The sequence below is a fragment of the Bombus pyrosoma genome, linkage group LG5 (assembly GCF_014825855.1).
Source record: "Bombus pyrosoma isolate SC7728 linkage group LG5, ASM1482585v1, whole genome shotgun sequence".
Lineage (NCBI taxonomy): Eukaryota > Metazoa > Arthropoda > Insecta > Hymenoptera > Apidae > Bombus > Bombus pyrosoma.
Window position 1 is genome coordinate 564,078 of NC_057774.1, and position 23,413 is coordinate 587,490.

At 37.8% G+C, this 23,413-nt stretch overlaps 1 protein-coding gene and 1 long non-coding RNA gene across 8 annotated transcripts in view; both read left to right on the forward strand.

Annotated features, from left to right (window-relative positions):
• The window catches only part of LOC122567432 (low-density lipoprotein receptor-like), a 65,418-nt gene that overhangs the window by 33,915 nt on the left and 8,090 nt on the right, over positions 1-23,413 (forward strand). For 2 of the 7 annotated variants that reach the window (XM_043725923.1, XM_043725924.1), the window contains exons 4-6: positions 11,350-11,469; positions 13,892-14,014; positions 22,493-22,725. The exons of 1 other annotated variant lie outside the window; for it this stretch is intronic. In XM_043725923.1, the coding sequence (XP_043581858.1) occupies positions 11,350-11,469; positions 13,892-14,014; positions 22,493-22,725 (476 nt within the window). Of the gene's footprint in view, positions 1-11,349; positions 11,470-11,489; positions 13,819-13,891; positions 14,015-22,492; positions 22,726-23,413 lie in introns of those variants that run through there. 4 more of the 7 variants (XM_043725928.1, XM_043725925.1, XM_043725926.1 and 1 more) reach the window with 4 other exon arrangements.
• LOC122567454 lies at positions 454-11,325 on the forward strand. Its single transcript, XR_006316770.1, has 2 exons — positions 454-2,230; positions 2,327-11,325. It is a non-coding gene; the product is annotated as an uncharacterized LOC122567454 (long non-coding RNA).

Sequence of the window (23,413 nt, forward strand, 5' to 3'; positions counted from 1 at the left end):
GATATTATTTAACATCGATATTAAAAAGAAGCTAGGATACAACGTGAACAGCCACGTTGAACGTATTGTATAATACGCGTATAATGAACTGTTTAAATACTTTTACGATCTTTCGAATATATTATTCGCGTCAAATGCTATATTTTCAAGCGTGTTTCAAACTCTACCAACATAACGATGATAGTCGTGTTTCGTCACAGTGCTAACAAAGTTTCAAAATGTTTCGTATTACTCGCTCGTAATATATTCACAAGAGGTTTCCACGACTGTTCCAATATTTTCGCGAGCAAACGTATCGAAATAAAATTTGACAGAATTTCGCTGTAAAGTTGGCGCGTTTGCTCTATAGATTAGGGAATAGATACGTTGCTATACAAAGTTGTATACGTTTTATTTCGATAAAAATGGCCTTTTTGTTTTCAGAAGGGGTATGAAAAATTATACGGTCTGTAGCATCGATCGAACGTTAAGGAACTGCTTCTTACCGGTGAGACAGGAAACGAGCAAATGAAAATTACGGAAAAGTAGGTCATTGTTACGACCTTACGTTCGAGTAAAGATAAACGCGTTCATGTTTGACAAATTCCTACGAAATATACATTTTTGAATTTTAAAGAGAGTTTCGCAACACTCGTTATACAATTACGAAAATTAGGGCTTCCGAGTGCAAGCTTTTGAAAGAAATGTCTCGACGTTTCGCATCGCAGTTACCTTAGTCATGAGATGAATTTGCTTTTCAATTTTTTATTATAAAGTATACAATCCGCTGCCAGGTGGACGTTCGTTAAACTCTTCTTACATCGAGTTTACGTAGCATAATAAAGCGGATATTTATACGTTTATAGGATATTTAAAAGCGTAAAGCTGTACAGAATATACACGGTATAGAAAAAAATATTGAAATATCCAAATGTATCTCGTTACGATATTCAAGTTACCGTTCAGAACGCCTTCGGTTGTAATTTCAGATAAAAATATAAATTTTTAAATATCTGCAATTTAAAAACGATAAAGATAAGATAGTTGTTTGATTAAAAACTCGAACAATACGCGAATACGTTATTGGTATCGATCTGTAATTTTGACATATCTCTTTCGAAAGAACGTGCTTGGCACGCGTAAGCCCCGATTTTTATGATCGTGACGCGCGATTACCATACCAGCAGTTTTCAATTTTTATTTGTTTTTGTTAAGCAGAGGAGTCGTTTACCGAGCACGCGGAGAGCGTGAAAAATCGATCTTTGGTATTAAAAAGCGATACTTCACCGGCACGGTAAAACGATACAAGTTACAAAGCTTGGATAATTAAAGTACTTTGCTGCTACTTTATTAAATAAATCGAAAAATATCCGATCCTTCGTCGATAGTTACTATCGATATTAATTTCGGGTTACCGAGCTGAAACCGTAAACCGAACAATAAAAATCTTCTGGAAAAACATTCCTTTTCAGTTTTTCATAGATGCTTTTATATTACGAGTATTATAACACACCAGCTCATAACGCGATTTATAATTCCGTTGATCTCGCAACGATTGAGAGAATGAGAAAAGCGACTGACGTCAATCGAATTTCGCTTTTTGATTAATAACGTATTCTAATACACAAGATGAGAAGCTAGAACCACATAGATTGGAAAATGGATGATAAATGTACGATGTTTTGTAGAAACTGCTAGTCTAACCGTTTCGTTATCTTGACCGAATCGATATCGAGTCTGTTAACCGATGCAATTTAATATTCCTCGAATATTAAGGAAGGTGAAAAACGGAATGAAATATGTGGTTTTTTTCATCTGACTTTGTAATCGAATACGTCTAATGCAAGGATAATTTTAACGTTGAATCGATCGGCAATTGATCAAATTTCGAAATTGCTCGTCTATTTTTGTTTTACGCGTACCATAATTTTCACCTGCTTACTAATACTTTGCTTGAAAAAATTGGAACGCGTCGAACAAAAACGAAACGTGCTAGAGTATTCTTTCGCTCTTGAGAAGAAACGCGAATAAGGCAAAGGTCGCTTTTGTTATGCGTCGTTCGATCGGGTCGCGTGAATTAATCAGAACGAGTCTGTTGTCCATCGATCGATTATTGAAATTAGTCTTACAAGCCGTGGGAACGAGCGAGCCTGTTCTCTCGCGACTGATTTTTGGGAAGAAGAAAGAGATGCGGCCGAAACGTGGCCCTTCGGTCGGCCCTTGAAACGCGATTCCCTCGCCGCGAAAGCAGGTATGTGAAAGTGCAACTTTTCGGACCGGTTTTGCGCAGGTGAAGCGGATTGATGCATGAACGAAAGCTACCGTTAGTTTTGAAACGCTTTTGCAGGTGAATATTTTCGACTGCTCTTCTCGCGATCGCACGGAGAAATATCGATGGAAGCTCATTGAACTCTGAACGCAGAGTAAAATACGGAAAAAAGAGGGATATCCAAAAACAGGAAAAAAAAAAGAAGGTGAAAAAGGCAGCCTGGATAGTCCTATCGGGGAACGTGTGTTACGGTGAATGTAACGTAGCATGTTTCGTATCTGCGAGAGAATTAGCGGGTATTTTAAATTCTAAATTTATCGTGAAAAACTGTGAAATTGCACGGTGATTTTGATCACGAAGGACGTCCAGTATGGTGGCTGATCTATAATCAAGTTACCTACGTAATGAAAACCTTTTCGATGCTTTTTTCATTCGAAAAAAAAGAAAGAAAAAAAAGAGAAATAGAGAAAGAGAGGGAAAAAATCGATCATAGAGCGTGCTTAACACGGCGATCAATGCGTACGCGGTGTATGCACTTCAGATTTATGGAAAATTAATGCGGGTTCCACGTTATTTTATCCTCCAATGACGCTCGACGATTTTATTTTATTACGAGGTCAACGAGTAGCTGATCTGCGATCAACAGCGACGTGATAAGAATAGGAAAATCTAGCGTTGGCTTTTTTTTAACGCATATAAAAAAATTTGGTTTTTCTATCTCTAACTAGACAATTACGCGGTACCTAGTTATTAGCAATAACAACGAAATACGCTTTTTGGCTCTATAACGACGTGAAACGAGAAACACGCGCGTGATCTATATTAACCCCTTCGATTTTATGAACGCCTATATGCGCTGAACGAAATCCATTCTCTTGGTCTATGAATACATTTGTGTATATGCATTGGAAATTCCATTGCCGCGAACTATGTACGTTCAACGCACTCTGTAGTCGTTTTCTTTCTTCTTCTTCTTCTTCTTCTTAACGCAAATAAAAATCGAATGTCTCTTTTATAAGTTCGATCGATTAACGTCGTAGGCTTTATTTTATTCGTAATCTTATTACATTTTCTTTATCTTTATAAAGAGATAAAAAGATAGAGCATCGACGTGTTTCATCACGTGGATTATGAAGTCCGGTGAATGGACCATGCATCACTGTTCGACCATAATGGAACGTTGTAAGGTAAAAGTTCCATCCACCGATGTTGATATATAGCGTAAGAAAGAATTCATATCGAAAGGGTTAACTCTTGGCGGTTCTAGTAGCCTTGGATGTTTTATTTTACCTGGTTCACACTCGGTAAGCTACTTGTAACGTTATAACATTGTGATATATAACGTTATCTTTGACAAATTTTTAACAAACACTGTTCCGTTCAACGTTGTACAAACATTGCTACGTGATACGCGGAGCAGATGATTTTTTTTCTCTCCCTTTTTTTTATCAGGTAGATATTCGCAGTATTTCGAAAAATTTCTGACAACGAGACTCTCAGATCCTGTACATACGTTCGAATACAGCACGAAAAAGCGAAGAACGAATCATAATTCACAATTCGATTAAACGATTTCTCAATTTCCGTTGATACAAGAATTTACGTAAAAGTTGGACTAACGAAAGAAACAACGACGAATGTATAATTTTAAGTTAAATTTTGAAACCGGTCGTTCGACCGGGCCTGCTAAGGTTAATGTTAAACGAATCATCTTTCGAATCATAGTAATAATAAATATGTTCACGAAATGTTCCAGCAAGCGTTCGAATACTCGCGCGAGCCACCGTATATTAGATATGTATATATATATATATATATATATATATATATGGGCGATGATTTCGACGAGAGCGGATAGTTCAACAAGTAGCCGATCCATAATCAAGCGTGACAGCGGTACCTTTCATTCGGCTCTTTTGCGTCTAGCTGTCCGTTGTTCGCGCGCATTCGAACCTCGGATAGTTGGAATTTACAGAGAGTTATTGGACATTCCAAAGTTCTGAATTACGGCTGGCGAATTACGCGGCGATCTTGACACGGAAGTCGAAAGAGTGTACGCGGTTGATTTGCAATCAAAACCAATCACGGGTACAGCACCGCACAGAGAGGGAGAGAGAGAGAGAGAGAGAGAGAGAATATCATAATCGGTGAACCCTTTGACCCCTGGCTTAAATTACAAACGTGGTTTTATCGTTGTAATTAAATAGTTCGGTATTGACGTTGTTTCGCCTATCGATACGCTCGATAGCGTGACCTAGATGCGTGCCGTACAGATCAATTGGGTAAATTCCTATTCGTCGTACGGTTTTGCTTTGTACGCCACGCGGTCGTCGTCGTGGTTAATGGAATAGTTTGATAATGACATTCCAATGTGTGTGTAGACTGCAGCTCGGATTCACGATGACTTGCGTGTTTTCATTTGGTTTAGAATAAACAGCTTGCCGCTTAGATACATATCCGAAGACGCGTGTTAACGTTTGGCGCGACTCAAAAAACTCCAAATTTCCCTTTATCGAATAGAAGGCGTACGTTATGTTTTTATTTATATCGCGTAAAATGATATATTTATGATTCTATCGGTTTTATGTCGACGATACAGTTATAAGGTCGATATCGTTAGTCATGCCGCTATCGACCTGATCTTAGCGTTACAGCGACACCTGCTTTGCTTGTTTCGTGCATGCTACAAGCGGAAGGTTGCACCGCTTCCGCGAATAGTGGCATGCCGTGCGTTAAGCCAGCCCCGTAATGTCGTTGAAACGACTCGCAAACATTTCTTTAACGTCGTTCTATAAAATGTACGTTTTTTAGATTGCGCCGCTATCGATACCAAGCAGCGATACGCTCTGCCTTAAGATTGCATTTTCCTTCGCATTCCTGTCGTCTATTCTTGGGATTTCTACTTTCACGCGCATTCCTATTTCTTTTAAATCGAGAGACACAGATGGTCAAACGATAGTTTTCCTTTGGCGTGCCAAACTTGACGCTCTGTCTTCTTTCCTTGCTTTCTATTTTAGTACTATACACGCACGTAAAGTATATTTATTTCTGTTAAAATCCTCTTTGTATCGTTTATTTGCTACACATTCTACTTTGTTCTTCGTTCTCATTCAAGTACGTACATTAAATTTCGCGTTATCCAGTAGTTGTTCCACGTGACGAAAACTTGATACGAAAATGAAACGTAGAACGTAGTAATAAAAAGACGCTCCGTTGTAAAATAAAGGTGCGCGCAAATATCTTTTGTAGCCACGGTGAATAATAAAATGAAATTTTTTCTTTCCCGTGCTAAAGTCAACATTCTATTTACTTGTATTAAAATCTATATTTCATATTTATTTTGGTACGGCTTTGCTTTTGAAATAAATACTCGAATAAGAGTGTAACAGCGTGAAAGTAGTTTATCCAATATAAAGCAATTAAATCGAACGTGACTCGAGCCATAAAGCGCGCATTATGATAATGGTTTCCTGTTTCTTCTCTTTTTCTTTTCTTTGTCTTTGTTTCGCTTTTGGCCTTTTTAGCAAAGGTTGCAATTTTGAGAGAAATTCAGAGCGTCGATGTTTGATTAATTTAGATCGTTTACTTCATAAATAAAGCGCGCGTGAGATGAAAATAATTGCGATGATGATTTTCCAAATCTAATAATACCGGAACGACAAAAGCGATTCGGTAATTTTGCGTATGTAATTGTTATCTTGAAATACGGGAGCTCGTGAAATGCTCTATAATACGAAAATATGCATCGACCGTGTCTTCGGCGTTTGTTAAAACATTCATTATCAGCATCAATAGGCAATCAAACAGATAACGCGTTAATTAACTTGACATCGAAATTAAATTTACTTCCGTGTCAATTAATCCGTTAACTAGGAAAGACGAGAGTTAATTCCTCGCCCAAATCGTCCATATTTTCATCGTACATACCGATGCACACCGGTGTACTTATTAACGCATTGCTCCAATTAAAAAAAAAAAAAAAAAGAAAGAGAGAGAGAGAGAGAAAGAGGAAGGAGAAAGAACGTTTGCAGTTGAAAAAGTTAAAATAAATTTAATCGATACCCGCTTTCGACAATTTTTGCTTTTTGCGCCAATTACACCGTCAACTGGGAGACGTACTAATAAATAATAATTTATTCGCTGCAATATCTCTCCCAAAAAAAGAAAAAGAAAAAAATAAAATAAAAAGAAGAAAAAACAACGATCTATTAATCGATGTATTAATTGAAAATAATACAGAGTCGACTATTATGCATATCTCTAGCGTAATAATTTATTCGACATTGCGATATCTCTTACGAAACGCTACAAAAAAGGAAAGGGGAGAGAAACGTAATGCTGCGTATTTACAAATTCACAAAAAATTAAAACCGATCTGCCCGGTACATATACGCTTTTGTTAATTGCTACTTTTGTGAATGAAAGAGTTTCTGAGCACGGCAAACAAAATTCAGTTAACCGGTTGGACAGAGTTTTCGAGCAACGCAGGAAAAAAACAATTGGAAAAACGTAAAACAAACGAAATATTCCGTATACATCGCGTTCTATATGTACGAGCGAACAAATTCTCGTTGCCTTCGTCGATGGGAGAGACGTTGTTGGGGGCTCGCGATAAACGTTTTCGTCGGATCGATAAACCGGTCGAAGCGATCGGTGCTAAGATATAATTTTTCATTGCTCGTTATCCGACCTCTTGGCCTGACATATTTGCAAACGGTAAAGCATCGATACTATAGCATTCACCTTAGCTCGTTCAATTTACATAACTCGTGCTCGTTGCGGTAGAGCAAACGTCTTGAATGTTTCTCGAGCGGTCTAATCAATAGCGATACCCAGTGACGTCGAGTGGCGATGAAATCGATTAATCGGTTTCCATTTTGCCTACCGATCCAGGATCCCGGTGGCTATTCATTATTACGCGGCAACAGTACGGTTTTAATATTAATTGCCCGGTCCGTGACGTAGACCCCCTTTCTATCGTTCTACAGTTTCAATATCGCAGAGCCAATTAAACGTAGAGACCGATAAAAGACGGAAATCAAAGCGGAAAGAGTTGGAGGAGCTGCTGGAGCGGTGAGACGATACGATATGCAAGTCCATAAAGAAAAAGAAAGAAAGAGAGAAAAAGTAGATAAAAATAAAAAAAAAATACAAAATGGGTAATAGCGAAAATAAACGAAGGAGGGAGGAGAGGATCGCCAGGTTGCTCCAGTTATTCGCGTATGAGACGATTAATCGAGAATATAGGGAATTAGCGGCGCGTGCAAAATGTTTGCGTGAAACTACCGCCTCCCCACGTGGTGTTCCTTTAATCAGAAAAATATCGGCAAAAATCGGATCGCACGGAGCGTATGTAGGTCGTTGAAAAAGAAATCCTGGTCGTGTTACATAACGACGTGTGTTATGGAAGATTAATTACATCGGTCGGCACATTGCTTTTTCTCCGTTAAACTGCCTAAAAGCCTTTTTGTTCTCGAAGGTCTGTTGTTCTGGTCTGTACCGTTGATTTTTATTAGCGTTGATTAAGAAAACACAAAGTTGCTAAATACAGAGAATTCTCGCGCGATATTCTGGATTGCGCATAGAATGTTCGAGAAAAAACGTCGAAATACTTTAGTTTTTTAGTTAGTTAGTTTTAGTGTATTTAGTTTAAAAATCCAAAGAGTTTGGACGTGAATTTCCTTCTTCGATTGGAAACGTTTTTGAATTACGAATAAACTTAAAGGCGATCGTTTACATTTATAAGCGAGAGCGTGGAAAAATACTCGTGACTTGAACCTGTTACAGGCGAGAGATTTCTATAATTCGAAAACGGGATATTTTCTATCTGTAATCAAAAATGGATATCCCTTCGAAATTTAGCTTTCTAATTTTCGAACGTACGAAATCGTTTCATTTTCTTTTAATTCTGGATTCAATTTCTGGATTGATTCTCATACGCGGGTATACTTGATAGGTAATAAATTTGAATTTGTCGCTACCTGTTATAAACGAGAAATTTTTTCAAATCAAAGTGAAGTATCATTTTAATTTTCCAAATCTTAAGCCATATGAAACACGCAACAGGACGATGGATATCCCTTTAATATTCTCTCAATTCTCGAAACATAGCGTACATATCTACGTTATTTACAGTTAATTTGCATATGTCACTACGCTTAATAGGACAAAAATAGTAGAAAATAGAACAAAAATAATTTATCAATCGATCAATATCAATTGAGCCTTTCTTCTTGAATTCGAGTTTATACGTTTGTTGTAATTCGATATTTTATCGTTGCTAACGAAAAAACCGCACGACCTTTTTTCGCTACCTAATAGATGTTCGACATCTGGATTTGTCGTTATCTTTACATAAAATTTACGATTCGTTGTTCTCATAAAAATTTATTAAAAATGATCACCTATATTAGAATATAACAATTGAAAATTATATATAATTCGTATAATTACTACAATAAAACGCTTGTTAGAATCGGCTAACGATTAACGCGAGCATTCGCGTGATCAATGCACGAAATTGCAAATGATGTTGCATCGATAACGCGACGGGTCAAAGGCTAACGAATATTTGGGTGAACCGACTTCTCCTCCGGCACGCATCCGGCAAACATATCGGTCGACCGCGTTCGGCATCGCTTGTAATCTGCTAACGATGTCGCATTTCTCTCGCTTTGAAATTGCACGGGGAACCGTATCGATTTTGCGACAGCGGAAGAGATATAACGTGATAACTAGCGACGTGAAAAATTGCGTTGCACCGCGAACAAGTCTGCGACAATAATAAAGGGCCTCTCTAACTGCTCTCTCGTTACCGTACAAGTAATTTCTACGGAAGAATTTCCAACAACGACGAAAACAGATAATAAATAGCAATTAGATTTTTATCGCACTTACCCTTCTAGCGTAATATTAGCTTGATCGTGTCCTTATCGAAACAAAAGAAATCGACCGTTATAATCGAAACTTCTATTCTATTGTATATTAGTCACCGATATAACAACCATTGCGAATTTGCGATCTTCGTTATTGAAATATCTTCGCACTAGATCTTTTTATCTTTATGGCTTAAAATATATTCGTTGAATTATTTTCCATCGCTTTTCGAAACACTGTCAATGACAAATTAATATGGCCAGCCTGCGTTAAGTTAAATAGTTTCGAATACCGAAAATAACGTTGATACCATTTCGCGGCGTTTCACAAACCGTCTTTATCGAGTAATCTTGTACTCGTGGGAAAGAAGAAAGTTGCGCGGCTCGTTGTTCTAGAATTAACAGCTTTGTTAAAAAGTTAAATAACCTGTAATATTCCATATCTAACGGTTTGCTAGAGTTTAATCAGTTTTCGAGTGCCGGCCAAGCGAATCTGATTTTCTTTTATGCAATCTTTCGTATGCATATTTAAATCGTACCGATCGCAGCTTCTTCCCTCTTTTCTTTCATACCGGTTTTACGCCGAAGAAACCGATGGCTATAAGACCGGCGAGAAAGAAGCGTACACGTACGTATGTTTGCATCGGGCAAACAGTTTAGACGAGTTTCCCCTTTTTCACTCTTTAAACACCGAGCGACATAAATGTCAGGAAATCAACAAGAACGGACTTATCATATTTTTGTCCGTGTGTCTTTCATATTTTATATAAAGCGGTAATATCGCTACGTTTACTTTTCATTTTTTAAAATACCCCGAGATATTCCTTTTTTATACAATAAAGCTACTTGGACGATATTATTCCACGCGTGACTTTATTGGAAAACTCGCGACATAGAAGGACGAAAGTAACGAATTTGCCTAAATGTTCAAATATTTAAAGTCATTGTCCTCGTTAGCAATGCACGCTTATCCTTTTTCAAAAGCTATCCTCTAAAGAGCTGCCAAGTTATTTCACAAATTCTTTGATAAAGTCGCACGTACAATGGGTACCGTTGAATTCGTCTTCGTTATCCGCTATTCCTTTCGCTACACCCTTTTTTTACACATTTTTTTTTTTTTACAGATTTTTACAGAATTTTACAGATTTTTTATATACACACACACACACACACACACACACACACACACACACACACACACACACACAAAATATTAAGTAATAACAAAGAAATATATCGCTGAATCGTTGTCGAAAATTTGTCATCTCGCGTCATTTACGTGCGCGAAAATTATTTAAAGTATTTGACATATATTAAAAACGCTGCCACCGCGAAAATAAAACGACAACACTTAAACATGGTATCACTAGCCGGAAATTTGAGAAATCTAGCGTCATATTTGGGAAATGTCTTTGGAAGTAAAAGGGAGGGATACGAATTTATATAGAAACACGACGCAATTTATAAGGAAAAAGTATGTTAATGTAACGCTTCGCTGTTTCTTTTAAGTTTCTTAGTATCGTGTACCAGAAGTCAGCTACGCTCGCGGAATAAAAATATCGGAAATATCGATTCTCACGAAAAAAGCATCGGCGGTTTTCTATCGAAAATAGGAAACACGCGTGAATAGATGTGCCATCGATATTTCTCTCTATATAGTGCGAATTGTTAAAGAGTTAAGAGAAAGTCATTTGTCAGTTAATAAGAGAGTATCCGAGGGACATCTGAGCGATGTTCTATCTTCCTTAATTAAAACGTCCTGTCTAGCATTTTTTCGCCTCTTGAAAAGATCACGTACGTATATAAATAACGATAAATAAATAATTCAAAGCAAATTTAATTTCGTGTCAGAAAGGCACTAAAACCGTCAAAGGAAGATTTTCTATCGTTGGACTTCTAATTTAATATATGAAAACCTATCCGCGAACCGACGTTCGTTCCTAAAAGAATTAAAAAAGAAAAAAAAAAAGAAAAAAAGAAAGAAAGAAAAAGAAGAAAAGCAGAGAAAAGAGAGAAAAGTTATCCTTCTCAAAAAGTTGTAACGCGAGATGGAAACAGGTTTGCTCGATCCGAGTTTAATATCGCGACTAATAAATTGGTGTGCTGATAAATTGTTGGCGAGGTTCGTCTCGCTTTTGTTCGCTTCTGTTCGCGCGCGCACGGCGACTGGTCGTGCGAAAGAATGGTAGCGAGAATGAAAAATGATAAAACGATTGCGATCGAAAGGGTCGAAACAGTGCAGCGAAACGGAGTTCGAGTGCAGCCCTGGGAGGTGCATACCGAAAACCTGGCTGTGTGATCTTCAGCACGACTGCACCGATGGGTTGGACGAGAAAAATTGCCGCAGTAAGTTGTCAATAAGTCGTAGGTTGATCGCTGGGACGAGCCAGGAAGGAGCCAAGGAGAAGCGAAATGAAAAAGAGAAAGCAATAAAAGAGAAAAGGAAAAAAAATTAAGGGAAAACTACGGAACATAAGCGACAGACGGGGATTATCCACGGTGGAATAAAAGAGCGAAAGGGTCTTGGAGTAGTAGGGTCTTGGAATCGCAAATTGCATCCCTCGACCGTTGAATTCGTTTCCCATCAAAGCGAAACCGCGACTCGACCACCGGAAAGAGATAAATTGCCAAGGCAAAGTAAATATATAGAGGTTGAAATTCCGCGAACGTTTTGCCAAATTTTCATTCTTTCCTTTTTTTCTCTTTAAATTCTGCCGCGTGTCCTGACGAGATGACCAACGATAAGCTCGATAAAACGGCAAAATTTCGATGTTGCTTCGATTCCATCCCCGTTAAGTTTCTCAATAGTCGGTTGGTTTGCGGCGGAAGGATTTCCTTTGCAACGACGAGTCTTTGGATAAGCCGATTCGTATTTAGAATACCGGCATCGTTACGATCAGCTATAATTAAAGTTGAACGGTATAAGAACGGTAACTTGGTCTAAATAATTTTGGTCAGGAATAATTATTAGTTTTGTCTTTTTATCGCTTTGTATATTTTCGTATATTACACGCGTTCTATCTATCGAAACTTCTCGTAAATGCATAAACGTAATAATACATAAGCACAAACAAATCGTATTTAATCGTAAAGTTCGTTTAAACCAAAGGAGGAAAAGCTAAATATTTGAAATTTAAACATCTTTTGTTCTTCACCGAATATCGTTTTCTCGCGCAGCGATTATTCGAAGGTTTTGCTGCTCGTTTCGATGTATCGTTGTCCAACGATTATTCATTTTCCAGTAACCGTTGTTTATTCGTTATATTAATTCCTCTACCTATTATATAAACTGATACTGTCCTTTTTGCCCTTTCAACGATTGTTTAAATAAATCGATTGGCACGTGCTAAAAGCAAATGGTTTATCCGTAAACCCATTCGTGTTATATATTTTTCGTTTATTTTAATATTTTCGTGCGTTACGTATCTTTCGTGTTTCGCATATCTCCTCCATACCGCGTCTAAAGTAGTCTTTTTTTTCTCGTTGGTTAAAATTTACAGCCAGGTATCGTACTGCTAATTCCACACCGCGCGTGTATTCACTTTGTTAATGCTAAACAGGTACAAAGCTGAGAGCTAAGCTTATTGAAATAAGTCGGTGCACTTTGGCTGTAACTTTCTCAGAACCGCGTCTTAGATCATCCATTAATAAGCTTTACTGGATTACGCGTTAGCCACGCGTATCTTTCAGCAATAATTTTGAAGCTTGTACGCGCGCAAGTAGTTGCATAAGGAAAACATCAGCCGAAACTGTAGACCAACGATCCTTCAAACATCCTTATCTTCGTTCTCTGAACGTTTAGAAACTCGCGAACTCGCATATCAATAGAAATATCTGAAATTTGTCTTATATCGAAAGACGGTTTCTTGTATTTTCAAACCAGTTAAAGTTTCTCGTTTACGTACCTTCGATATGATACTTTTATCGAGTACAGATTCGTGGTGAAACGAGTTTTTCTTCCTAGTTTTCTATTTTATTGCTAATCCGTTGTTATTTATATTCGCATCGTGGCTTACGACGTAAGATACGAAACGAAAGGAAATTCGTTAGAATCCCTCGACGAATGTAAAAGTGTTGTAACGCTTATCGGCTACGTATATCCTTCCGTTACAACCTAACGTTCAAACGATATAATTTCTCGCGTGCCATTAAATTCTCGCTCTTCGCCCGAAAATGCTGTGAAACTAAAACAACGTTAGGTTGAAAATAGACGGTCGACCATCGAAGCTCCGGCCACTGACATCATCTCGCAACAAGACCCGAGCTTAAATCCGTTAACGCGTTTGGTATTGAACAAATTCTTGATTATAAGCGAGTCGGTGGAAGTGAGTGAAACAAGACGAATAATAAGAACGAAGCGTAGAAACTGTAAAGAATAATTCAACGACAAATTTCCACCGGTATAATGGTGTTTCAACGTGGTTAATTAAATTAAGACCGGTTTAAATTGAGAAACTTTGCGCAATATGAAAGGATAGAAGAAACGAAAGTAAATAAAAAAGGAAAGAAATTTCTCGCAGACGACGTTCCTTAAACGTTGAACAAAACGACGGTGAGTAAATTTTTCGCGAAATGCAGTTGACCCTGGGGATGCGATTCGCGGTTTCTCAAGACGGCTCTCCTCGCACTCGACGAAAATAGAGCTTGTCGAATGGCATTGTGCACTCGCGCGAGAGCGAAACGGGATCTCTGGCCGTGAGTGCGCTGCCGTGTGGCTGGCACCTTGTCACGAATGAAAATCACGGTCCAATCGATCGTCATCTTGTAGGGATGAAGAATTGTACGGCGGATCAGTTCACGTGTCACTCGGGGAACGGCGAGTGCGTGGCACTCGCGTGGATGTGCGACGGCCATCCAGACTGTTCGGACGGTTCGGACGAGGCTGAGTGCAGTAAGATTCTGCACGGGCACTCTATTTTACGCTTACGCTTCTTCACGTAACATTTGCTTTCTCTCACATCCGCGCACGTTGATCGCCAATAGCGTGCATTGATTTCAGGTCTTTTTACTTACCATCTTACTTTACGTCCGTTTAATAATTCCTTTCGCAGACAAGCTTAAAAAATAAGCAAGAAAACGAAAGTTTAAAAGATCGAATTAACACCGTACTTCGCTACGTATAGATCGGCCGTGGTCGGCATTTCACTCGTCACGAATGCCATAGTGGCTACAAAAGGTACTTGCACATCGTTGTATCTGTTGTAGCATTTACGCGTTACCTGATAGATTCCAATATATTAAATTTCCTATCATTCGGTAGTATTTTCATGAAATATAGAATCTAACGACGAAACGTTCCATTACAGGATCAGGATATATGTGGATATCTTCTGTGGCTACGGTACGGGAATCAAAATTTTGGTATTCGTTACAGCATTTTAATCGAATAACTTCGTTCCGAATTCCGTTGATACAAGCTACTTATTATATTACCGATTTATCTAGTCTATTAATCAACACGTACGTCACGTACAAGGAAGAGTCAGCGTGTTAATTCTTACAAGACTGAATTCTGGTTTCAATCTTTGATACATTCTGTTATTATTCCTTACTGTGTTATCAGTTGTTATACCTTTTTCTTTTTTTTTCTTGTTTCAATTCAAGAGCAGTTTTACCGAAAATAAATATCGTTCAATCGGTTAAAGTAACTTGTTAAAGTAGTTGTGTAGTATCGCGTATATACGCAATATGAAGTACGCGAGAATTAATCAAACAGGGAAGCGAGGATGAGTGGGACATTTTTTGTTCATCGAACGCATATCGAATTGCGCTTTATCGCCCGGTAAGGTAGGAATATTTGCGAAGAATAGGGAACGTTTTATTTCGATGGTATCAAAATATCGTCGGTCATGAAAAGACAAATTCGTTTAGTCGTCATGTCACTCTTTGAAATCAATTCTGTTTCCGTATTTTATTCACCGCAACTACACTAATACGTGAACTTGCATTCGTTTTATTTCAATACCGGTGCAAACTACGTTTAACTAACTTCGATAATCAACGATCAAATATGTAAATCAATTAACCTCCAAACAATGTTAAGTAGTTACTTTTACTTTGTTTACATAATGTCGTGTTATTATTACATAATTTTAACTTTACATAACGTTATGTTATTACTTTGACACTTTAACGAAATACGTTTATTTCCCTAATAAAGAATGTGTGTATATCGATTTTTCTCACTTTGCAGTGAAATTTTGGATTAGAAAGTACATACGTCATAATACGAATTACCGTGCTGCTTCGCATTATCGTAATCTTTAAATTTCAGCGATGGTTACTCCAAATCCGTTACGAAAGGATAACGTAAAGTTGGATGTATCTGTGTTTACTGGACAAAGAACGTCCTCTTTGATATTCTCTGTCGTTCCTTGCTAGATAGACTCGGTAGTTTTAAAAACTGTAAAATACCTAAAATTCCGCTTCCCTCGGCGTGTTAGCGCAGACGCATTAATTAGAAAAAATGTAAGTAAAACGATAAGAAAATTAATAGAAAATATTATGTTTACGTCGCAAAAATGTGTTACAGAAAGACCGATCGAACTTTCGAAAACCAAAATCTCCAAAAGTCCAGAGTTTAGCTTTAACGATGTTTAATTTATCGTAATCGTGGCCCAGCAGTGCAAAGAATTAACATTTTGACTTACAATTGTAAAATCGTTCGTAGCGAGAATATGTTTGTTCTTCGAGCTTTCCTGCATTATTGACACAACATACTCGCGTATAAATTTGCTAGCAAATACGGCGTAATTCGTAATAGAATAGACCGTTGATTTTTATGCAAATTCATATCTTGGAAAATATAATTTCAAAAGTACAGTCTCGGTAAGAAATTGTCTTATCCACTACATATGTATCATATAATCTTTCGTATTTGCGTTTTAAAATGGTAAATAAATGCATAAAAATCCGCGGTCAACCCGTAAGATTTAATCTAAAATCCCGTCTAAGTTTTCTCTGTTCGAGGACGATCATCGGTGAACGCTTCGATCGGAATTCAGTTCGTCGTGTTTATAAGATTCGGTACTAGAACGCAATTGTTGTCCCGATCCGTTCACTGCGATCTATACGTGTTTCTAACTTCATGCATTTTCAATGCGCTAATGCTGTATTCGCCTGGCTAAACAATGAATTATTAAATGTTTTCCAGCGGGGCCGAGTCGAACCGGGTCGGCTTTGCATAAATCAGTAGGAAATTCGTATTTGTCAGTTTTTCGATGAAACGCGTGAACTTTCGAAAGGTCTACCACACGGGCACGTTTCTAGACCGGGATAAAATATTTGTTGTACGTTTCCCGATTACATCGAGTTCCGTACAAAAGAGAAAGCTCGGCCGAGAAAAAGAAACTATCGGATCTGCTATTTTTCATTTATGCCTTTCCGAACGCTCTTCTTCCGTTCTGTCGTGCTATGAATTATGCCGTAGCAGTAATCTCGCGGTAGCTCGTGCAAGCGACGCGAAACCGCACAACGCTCGAACGTAAGCTCTACGCTGTTAAATGGTGTATACACGATCAAAGAGACACAATTCTATGGTATATACTACAATATCCCGTAGATTCCCGTTGTACGAAGGATAATCTTAAATCAAGCAGGATATTGGCGATTAACGCGTTAAACCCTTTAACCCTCGACCGATACGACCAAGTTAAAACAGCCCTGTTATTGATTTTACCACTGTAACACGTTCTGTCTCTGAAACGTCCATGTTAATTTTCCACTTTGGGCTCGAACACATTCGTTCTGATCGTTCGGCTCGCGGATAAAGCACGAGAAAGTTAAATTAATCGTTTATTACGGTTCAAAGTTTTCTTAACAAGTTAAACGGCCGTTAACATAAGTACGGTTACATATTTTAGTTGAAACGCACACTTGGCCAACTTGTTTAATCGAGGTCAAATTGGTCCGCTCCGATGGTTATGTAACACGTACTTCGCCCTGTCAGTCGAGGGTTAAAATATAAAAAGGTCTGTGACGAGCATGCTTTTCCTTCTTCTTTTTTTTTTTTTGTTCTTTTCCCTTCCATTTATATTTTCCAAAAAGCTTTTGGGTATTTAGAAAATCTCTGTCGTTTCTCTTTTGGCTTTTGCTATTTGTTTGTTTTTATGCTTTTTCGTGTTTGAGAAAATGAAAGAGCGCTATTGAACTGTTTGAACGTGTGTCGTACACTTATCGTGATTAATAAATTCTTTTCCTTAGATATGGTCGCTTTGGATTCGTCAAAATAAAATATCGGGTTAGATTTATAGCGAAAGTAAAAGCGTCGAGCGATTAGTTTACTTACTTGGTCGCCAGCATGTTGTCGCTGATACTTTCCGCTATTTAGCCAGGTATTTACCTGTCTTGTTTCGCAACCATGTTCGATCTATCGTATCGTGCAAATTTCGTAAAAATCCAAATGCCCCTTTTTCTTTCTCCCGCAAAAGTTTAAAGAGCAGATGTTCCGCTCCGATTTTTTACTTCGTTTCTAAAAAGCGCGACTCAACTTCGCTCTGATTACGACAAATTCGATACTTCATTTTCGAAACTCCAAGTCGACTTTCTCTATCTCCTTTCGCGTCTTTTATACCATTAAAAATTCTTTTCTAATTTTTATTTTGTGCTGATCGCGATATATTTGAAGCTTCGCCTTCAAAATTTAGAGTTGGCGCTTCGTATTTTATTATTTATTTTCTAAGGCAATAAAATTGAAACTTTGCCTTTAAAACTCAAAGTTGACTCTTTCCATTTTTTTCTTCATTTTTTTTTTTTTTTTTTTTTTAATATATATCTAAAGATAATCTTTCAAAATTTCTACTTCCAACTCTCCACCCACCGAGAAATAAAATTATCGAGCTAGGGGACCGTGATGGACTGTTAATATCGTGTTAGGTGTTGTTCGTACGACGCGTTTATTAGGGTGGATATTAAAAGTTAGAGTCGCCGGTGTCCATGTAGTAGAAGAGGAACGAAACAACCGAAAGCTGGCGGCTACCTAGCTACTGTATTTTAAGGATTAATACAGAACACCGCGTGCTTCGTAATAGTAGCATGTTGCATGCTTCCCTCTAATTAATAATTGTCGCACGTACGCAACTTCCACAACCTTGCTACTTTTTTATTACGTTCTAAATGTAATTGTTACGATTACGAGGATCGTTTTCATTCTCTACTAATTAGTCTCCCTCGCGCGACCGCACGATTGCCGGATTACACATAATGCTTTTTCCTCTTCGATTCTACCAGCAACATTTCTATGATTGCAGCTTTTCCCTTTTATTCTCGTATTTTATATTTATTTACCTCTATATCATCGAGTTGCCAGAGAAGCGGTTAAACGGTAAAAGATCGTAAACGTGTATCTAAAGAATGCTGTGACGTTTGTAAAAATTGATAGTAAAAGTGGCTTCTATACCAGGAAATTTGAGAAATTTCGATTTCGTTAAATCTTCATTCCGTGAGTACAGTTCTAACTTAAAAAAAAACGACCCTGTTAACTAGTCGATAATAAGATGTAAATATAAGAAAAGATATATCCTTAGGTAACCAAACGCTATTCTATTCTATTCCATTCTAAAAAAAAAATCTCTTAAAAAAAAAGTATTTTTTTCGTTCGATTCTTTCTCATTGTAAACCTTTTCCAAACCTTTTTCTCTTTTATCGTTCGAGATACGTCGTATGCAGAGATTTGTCCAATTTTAAAAAACTAACTTGAGATATCATCGTGGAAGCGTGTTTCCCATGTAAATATACAACTTCCTTCGGCTTGGAGTAACCTCGAGTCATGCCCGAGCAAATTTGTCTGCGAAACTCTTTTCCCTTCCGAAAAACGCTTGGTTTCCCTTGGCAAAGCTTTAGACGACCGACTCTTCTTGGCCAGGTTGCACGAACTATACTTTTCGGATAGGTACATATACATATATACACGAGTGTCCCGAGTTTTTCGCCGCAGCGGCCCGATCGATTTTATTCGTCACGATGATTCGCGTCTCGTTATCATGTTCACGCTACTGTATCCGTAGTTATTTCTCTTTGTTGTGTTTTTTCTTTCGCTTCTTCGGTGGCTTTCTGAATTATCATTCGACCCTTTGCCGTTGGAAGTAACTTCGTTATATACGTATGATCGTTACCGCATGAAGAATCGTTCGCAAAATACGAAGGAATGCAGAGCGACGCGATAGTAACGCGATATTAAATATTTCGATGCTTCCATGCTATTGCAAAAGGTAGAAGAATCGTACGATACGCGATTGGTAGTAATACTGCGGATTTTTATGCATTTATGCGAAAGTTGAAGCTGCAGAAATACGCAAGGCTCGTACGATATGCAAAAATGTGTGTGCAGAATATTCGAAATGCGGTACTTGCGGTAAAACGAGAAAGTTACGATTTGCGAATATACGCGTGTCCTAAAATGGTTTGTACTCTAAACGAACTGTTATAAAGCATATCGTACGTCACACGTATTTACCGAACATATGAATTTCTTAATCCGTTAATCGATTAAAAGTATGCGAAAATACGAAACGGCGTTGGATTGGTTTTTCGTACACGCCTTAAACGACGTTAATCGGAATGTAATCGAAAGAATGCAAATAATGGATTAGATCGATAAGATGGATTCTTAATCGGATAGATTGGATTTATCGTGTCGTGGCGACACGCGTGGAAATCGAAACGGCGCGACAATTGCTAATTCTGTTACGTTGGAAAAGCAGCAGAATTTGAGAAAATTGCACGTAGTTTTACAAAATTAGCATTTTATCGAATGATTGCATCGTTTCTTTCAGCGCTTTCCTGCCATTTATCGAGTAACTCTGTAATTGCCTTGTCGAAGAACGTTTTACCTTTTTCAGCAATCAATTCTTTCGAATAGCTTTTTCACGCCTCTACGTATTTGATTCCTTGATGAAATTTTTGGAGAGTAGATGATAGTCGAGGACGAATAACATAGCTATTTTATCTTTTTTTTTTTTAATTATAATTTCATTATAGTCGCATCGCCTACCATGGTCATTAGCGACTATTTGCCAATGACACACGGAGTTGCCCATCCGTGCTAATTTGATAAGCAGGATGGGGGTGAACATTCTAGTTAAGATCCAATATCTTTCGCTTGTTCTTCATCGATGCACAAAGTAACGTTATCTCGTTGGAAAACGACACCTTTCCATTAACCGATCCTGATTTTTTCGTTTAAACGGTTACTTATCGAATACACGATAGAGCATAGTATGTGTACATTGATAAAGATGAAAAACGATATAACATTTCTACGTTTTGTCGGTCGAATAACCAATCCGTTGTTGTTTTATATTTTTGCCCTAACATTTTAATTCAGCGTTTACTAGCTTCTATGCTTTTTTGTTCTGTTTATTTGTTGTTTTTCTTTTTTTTTTTTTCTTGCTTAGTCATAGAATATACCGATACTACTATTTGGTGGGAAAAATCTAGGACGTCCTACGTAAATGTTCTATACGCTTAATTTGGATTTTTCAATTTCAACGTGTCACAAGCGTTTAAATTTTGATCGCGTTATTTCCGTATACTCTTGCCTGTCCCGTATAATATCGACACGTTCGTTAATTCTATCAAAATGTTCAAATAAAAGACTTCGAATTCCTGGAATAAACAGCGGATCGTCGCATATTCGTAGAACGTTTAAAGATACGATAATTCACAGAGTTCGACAGTACGCAGAAATATAATCGAAAATAGAATACTCACTATAACGATTATGCGAAGCAACTTTCTGCTTGTTTTTATAAAATTATAAATATGCATAAGTCTCGGCAAACTACATAGTCGTTATTCGTTGGAATAAATATCTGCAAGTTAATACCGTTTTTCCCTCCAATGTGATTTACGATAGTTAGCTTGCCACTTAACTAGGAAAAAGCTTCGCGATAAATCAATAATCAAGATATCAAGAAGAAGAAATTCCACGTAACAACTGCAAAGGGTTGGAAACGAAGTTTCGTTTGATCGTATGCACGAGTGTCATTGTAGACAATTAAACGTCCTTTATTTCAGCGAGAATTGACATTACGCGAGCACATTGGTCACGGAACGTTTGATTTTTCGTTCGTAGCGTTCGTGCCATTTCATCCAGACGGATAAAACTCGTCTACGAGAGTAACGAACGATTCAGCCCCTGATTTCTAAGCTCATACACGAACAAGCTAGTAGTTTCTAGCTGTTATGTCGTGCACTTAATGTTAAGTAACGTCGTAGTAGCGGTATGCATCTGTCGTTGATTAAGGACCGGTTAATTATCCCGTTTAATTACGCGACTATGCCGAGAAACTTATTCCTTCCGCTACATCCTCTCGAAAGTGCAAATAGCTTCTTGCATAATTTAAACGTCGTAGCGTTCGCGACACGGCGGGGAGGACGTGTTTGCTGTAAAAAAGTGGAATAAAACATAGATTTAATTCAAGTAACTAAAGTTCTTGATTTTTAAGATGGTCTTTTACGCTTCGAATTTCGTTTTTGTCAGGTAACTTGTGTACGAACGAAAAATCCATGTTCACGCGCCATGTTCTTAGCATCGTGGATATTGGATAGATACGTTGCATATATGTATTGCCACGTGTTTAAGTAATGTTTGCTACTTCTTCTCTTTTCCCCTGTTTTTTCCTTGTTTCTTTGACGTCGTGCGTCGTGTTTAAATGTTAAACGTACCACGTAAAAGCCTTAGACCACGTGTCAAATCATTGCTATACGTTAAACTCGAGAATTGACAGTCAGTTTGTTATTGATCATGCTTTTAAAATATTCGGTGTGACGGTAGCATCGTTTCCTTTACGATTCTTGATACGAATAATTTTTGAACACACTCGTGTCTGTTATTTTTCGTGCCACGCAGAAAGGGTTTTCTAAAATGCGTTGAAACTAGTAACGTGAATGGTCTAAGATTTTTGTGCGACGCTATAAACGAACGTATTAACGATAGACGTAAGAAGCACGTTATTTGCATTGGATTCTTCAGCGAAACACCGGCTTCCTTTCGCGAAAACGAAGCGATATCCTTTAAAATCGGAAAAGCTCAAGCTTTGTTGAATATCATTTTTAGCGTTATGATATTCGATTGAATATTCGATAATTTATCCGAAGAGATCGAGTTAGAAGAAATATTTCGAAATTATAAAGAGAATAGTAGATACGTTAAATATCATAAATAGCGGTATATATGTTAGAGAATAACGTTAACGATGTTTCTTTCGGTTGTCATGTTAAATTTCATATTCGTGTTAAAATACGAGTGGTTCGCTGAAAACAAGTTTGTCGTATCGCTTTTGTCGTATCGCTTTTGTCGTAGATCGTTTTTACCTTGTTTATTTGTTTATTCCATTTCTTGCGTGTACATAAAACGCGTTTTCTCCAGACGACACTTGTCGATCTGACGAGTTTACGTGCGCAAACAAGCGATGTATCCAGAGAACGTGGGTGTGCGACAGCGACGACGATTGTGGAGACGGCAGCGACGAGGAAGATTGCAAACCGGTCACCTGTGGTCCGTCAGAATTCGCCTGTTCCAAGAATTATTGCATAACGTCTCGATGGAGATGCGACGGTGATTTCGATTGTCCAGATAAAATCGACGAAGTTGGATGTAAGGTAAAACATGGTCGATCGGATATTTTATTCTCATGCGATCGATATATAGTCGTATAAGGAAAAAACTTTATCGATTGCTATTCTATCGTGAATATCTCGAATGGACAAGTTTGTTCATTCGAAGATTCGCGTCGTTTTTCTCTCCTAGCGCTTCCTATATAGTTTTATTTCTTCCAGAAGCGGCATTTTTATGAAAACGGGTTGATTAATATTTATTCGACTCCGTTAACTTTTAACTGCATAACGAGTAAATTAAGGAAACGTAACGTTTTTTATCTATACTACACTATCTATAATATACTAAAATATATCGAAATATAGCGAAATTGGTCGGTCTTGTATCTAAAAATCTCAACAATTGCAGGTAGTTTCATCTCATCGTTGCCGCTTTCCTAATTAGCATACCAGCGAAACTGGGCTTATTTTGCTTTGCAACTCGATTAATTAAAACTCCACAACTTCGTATATTAGAATCAAATACCTCGAAAATAAGGTAAAACCGCGTATCGACCATTTGCTCGGCGTTGGCGTCATCATTCAGATCTTTGAAATTAACATACTCGTGAGACTGTATTCGCTTCGGTTAATTCCCACCGTTGAATCCTCTACGTATCGATGTCGCAAAAACGCAAAGAGCCGCCTAAAGTCCAAAAAATTACAAAGCGACCCGTGTAAAGGAAGGGATGGC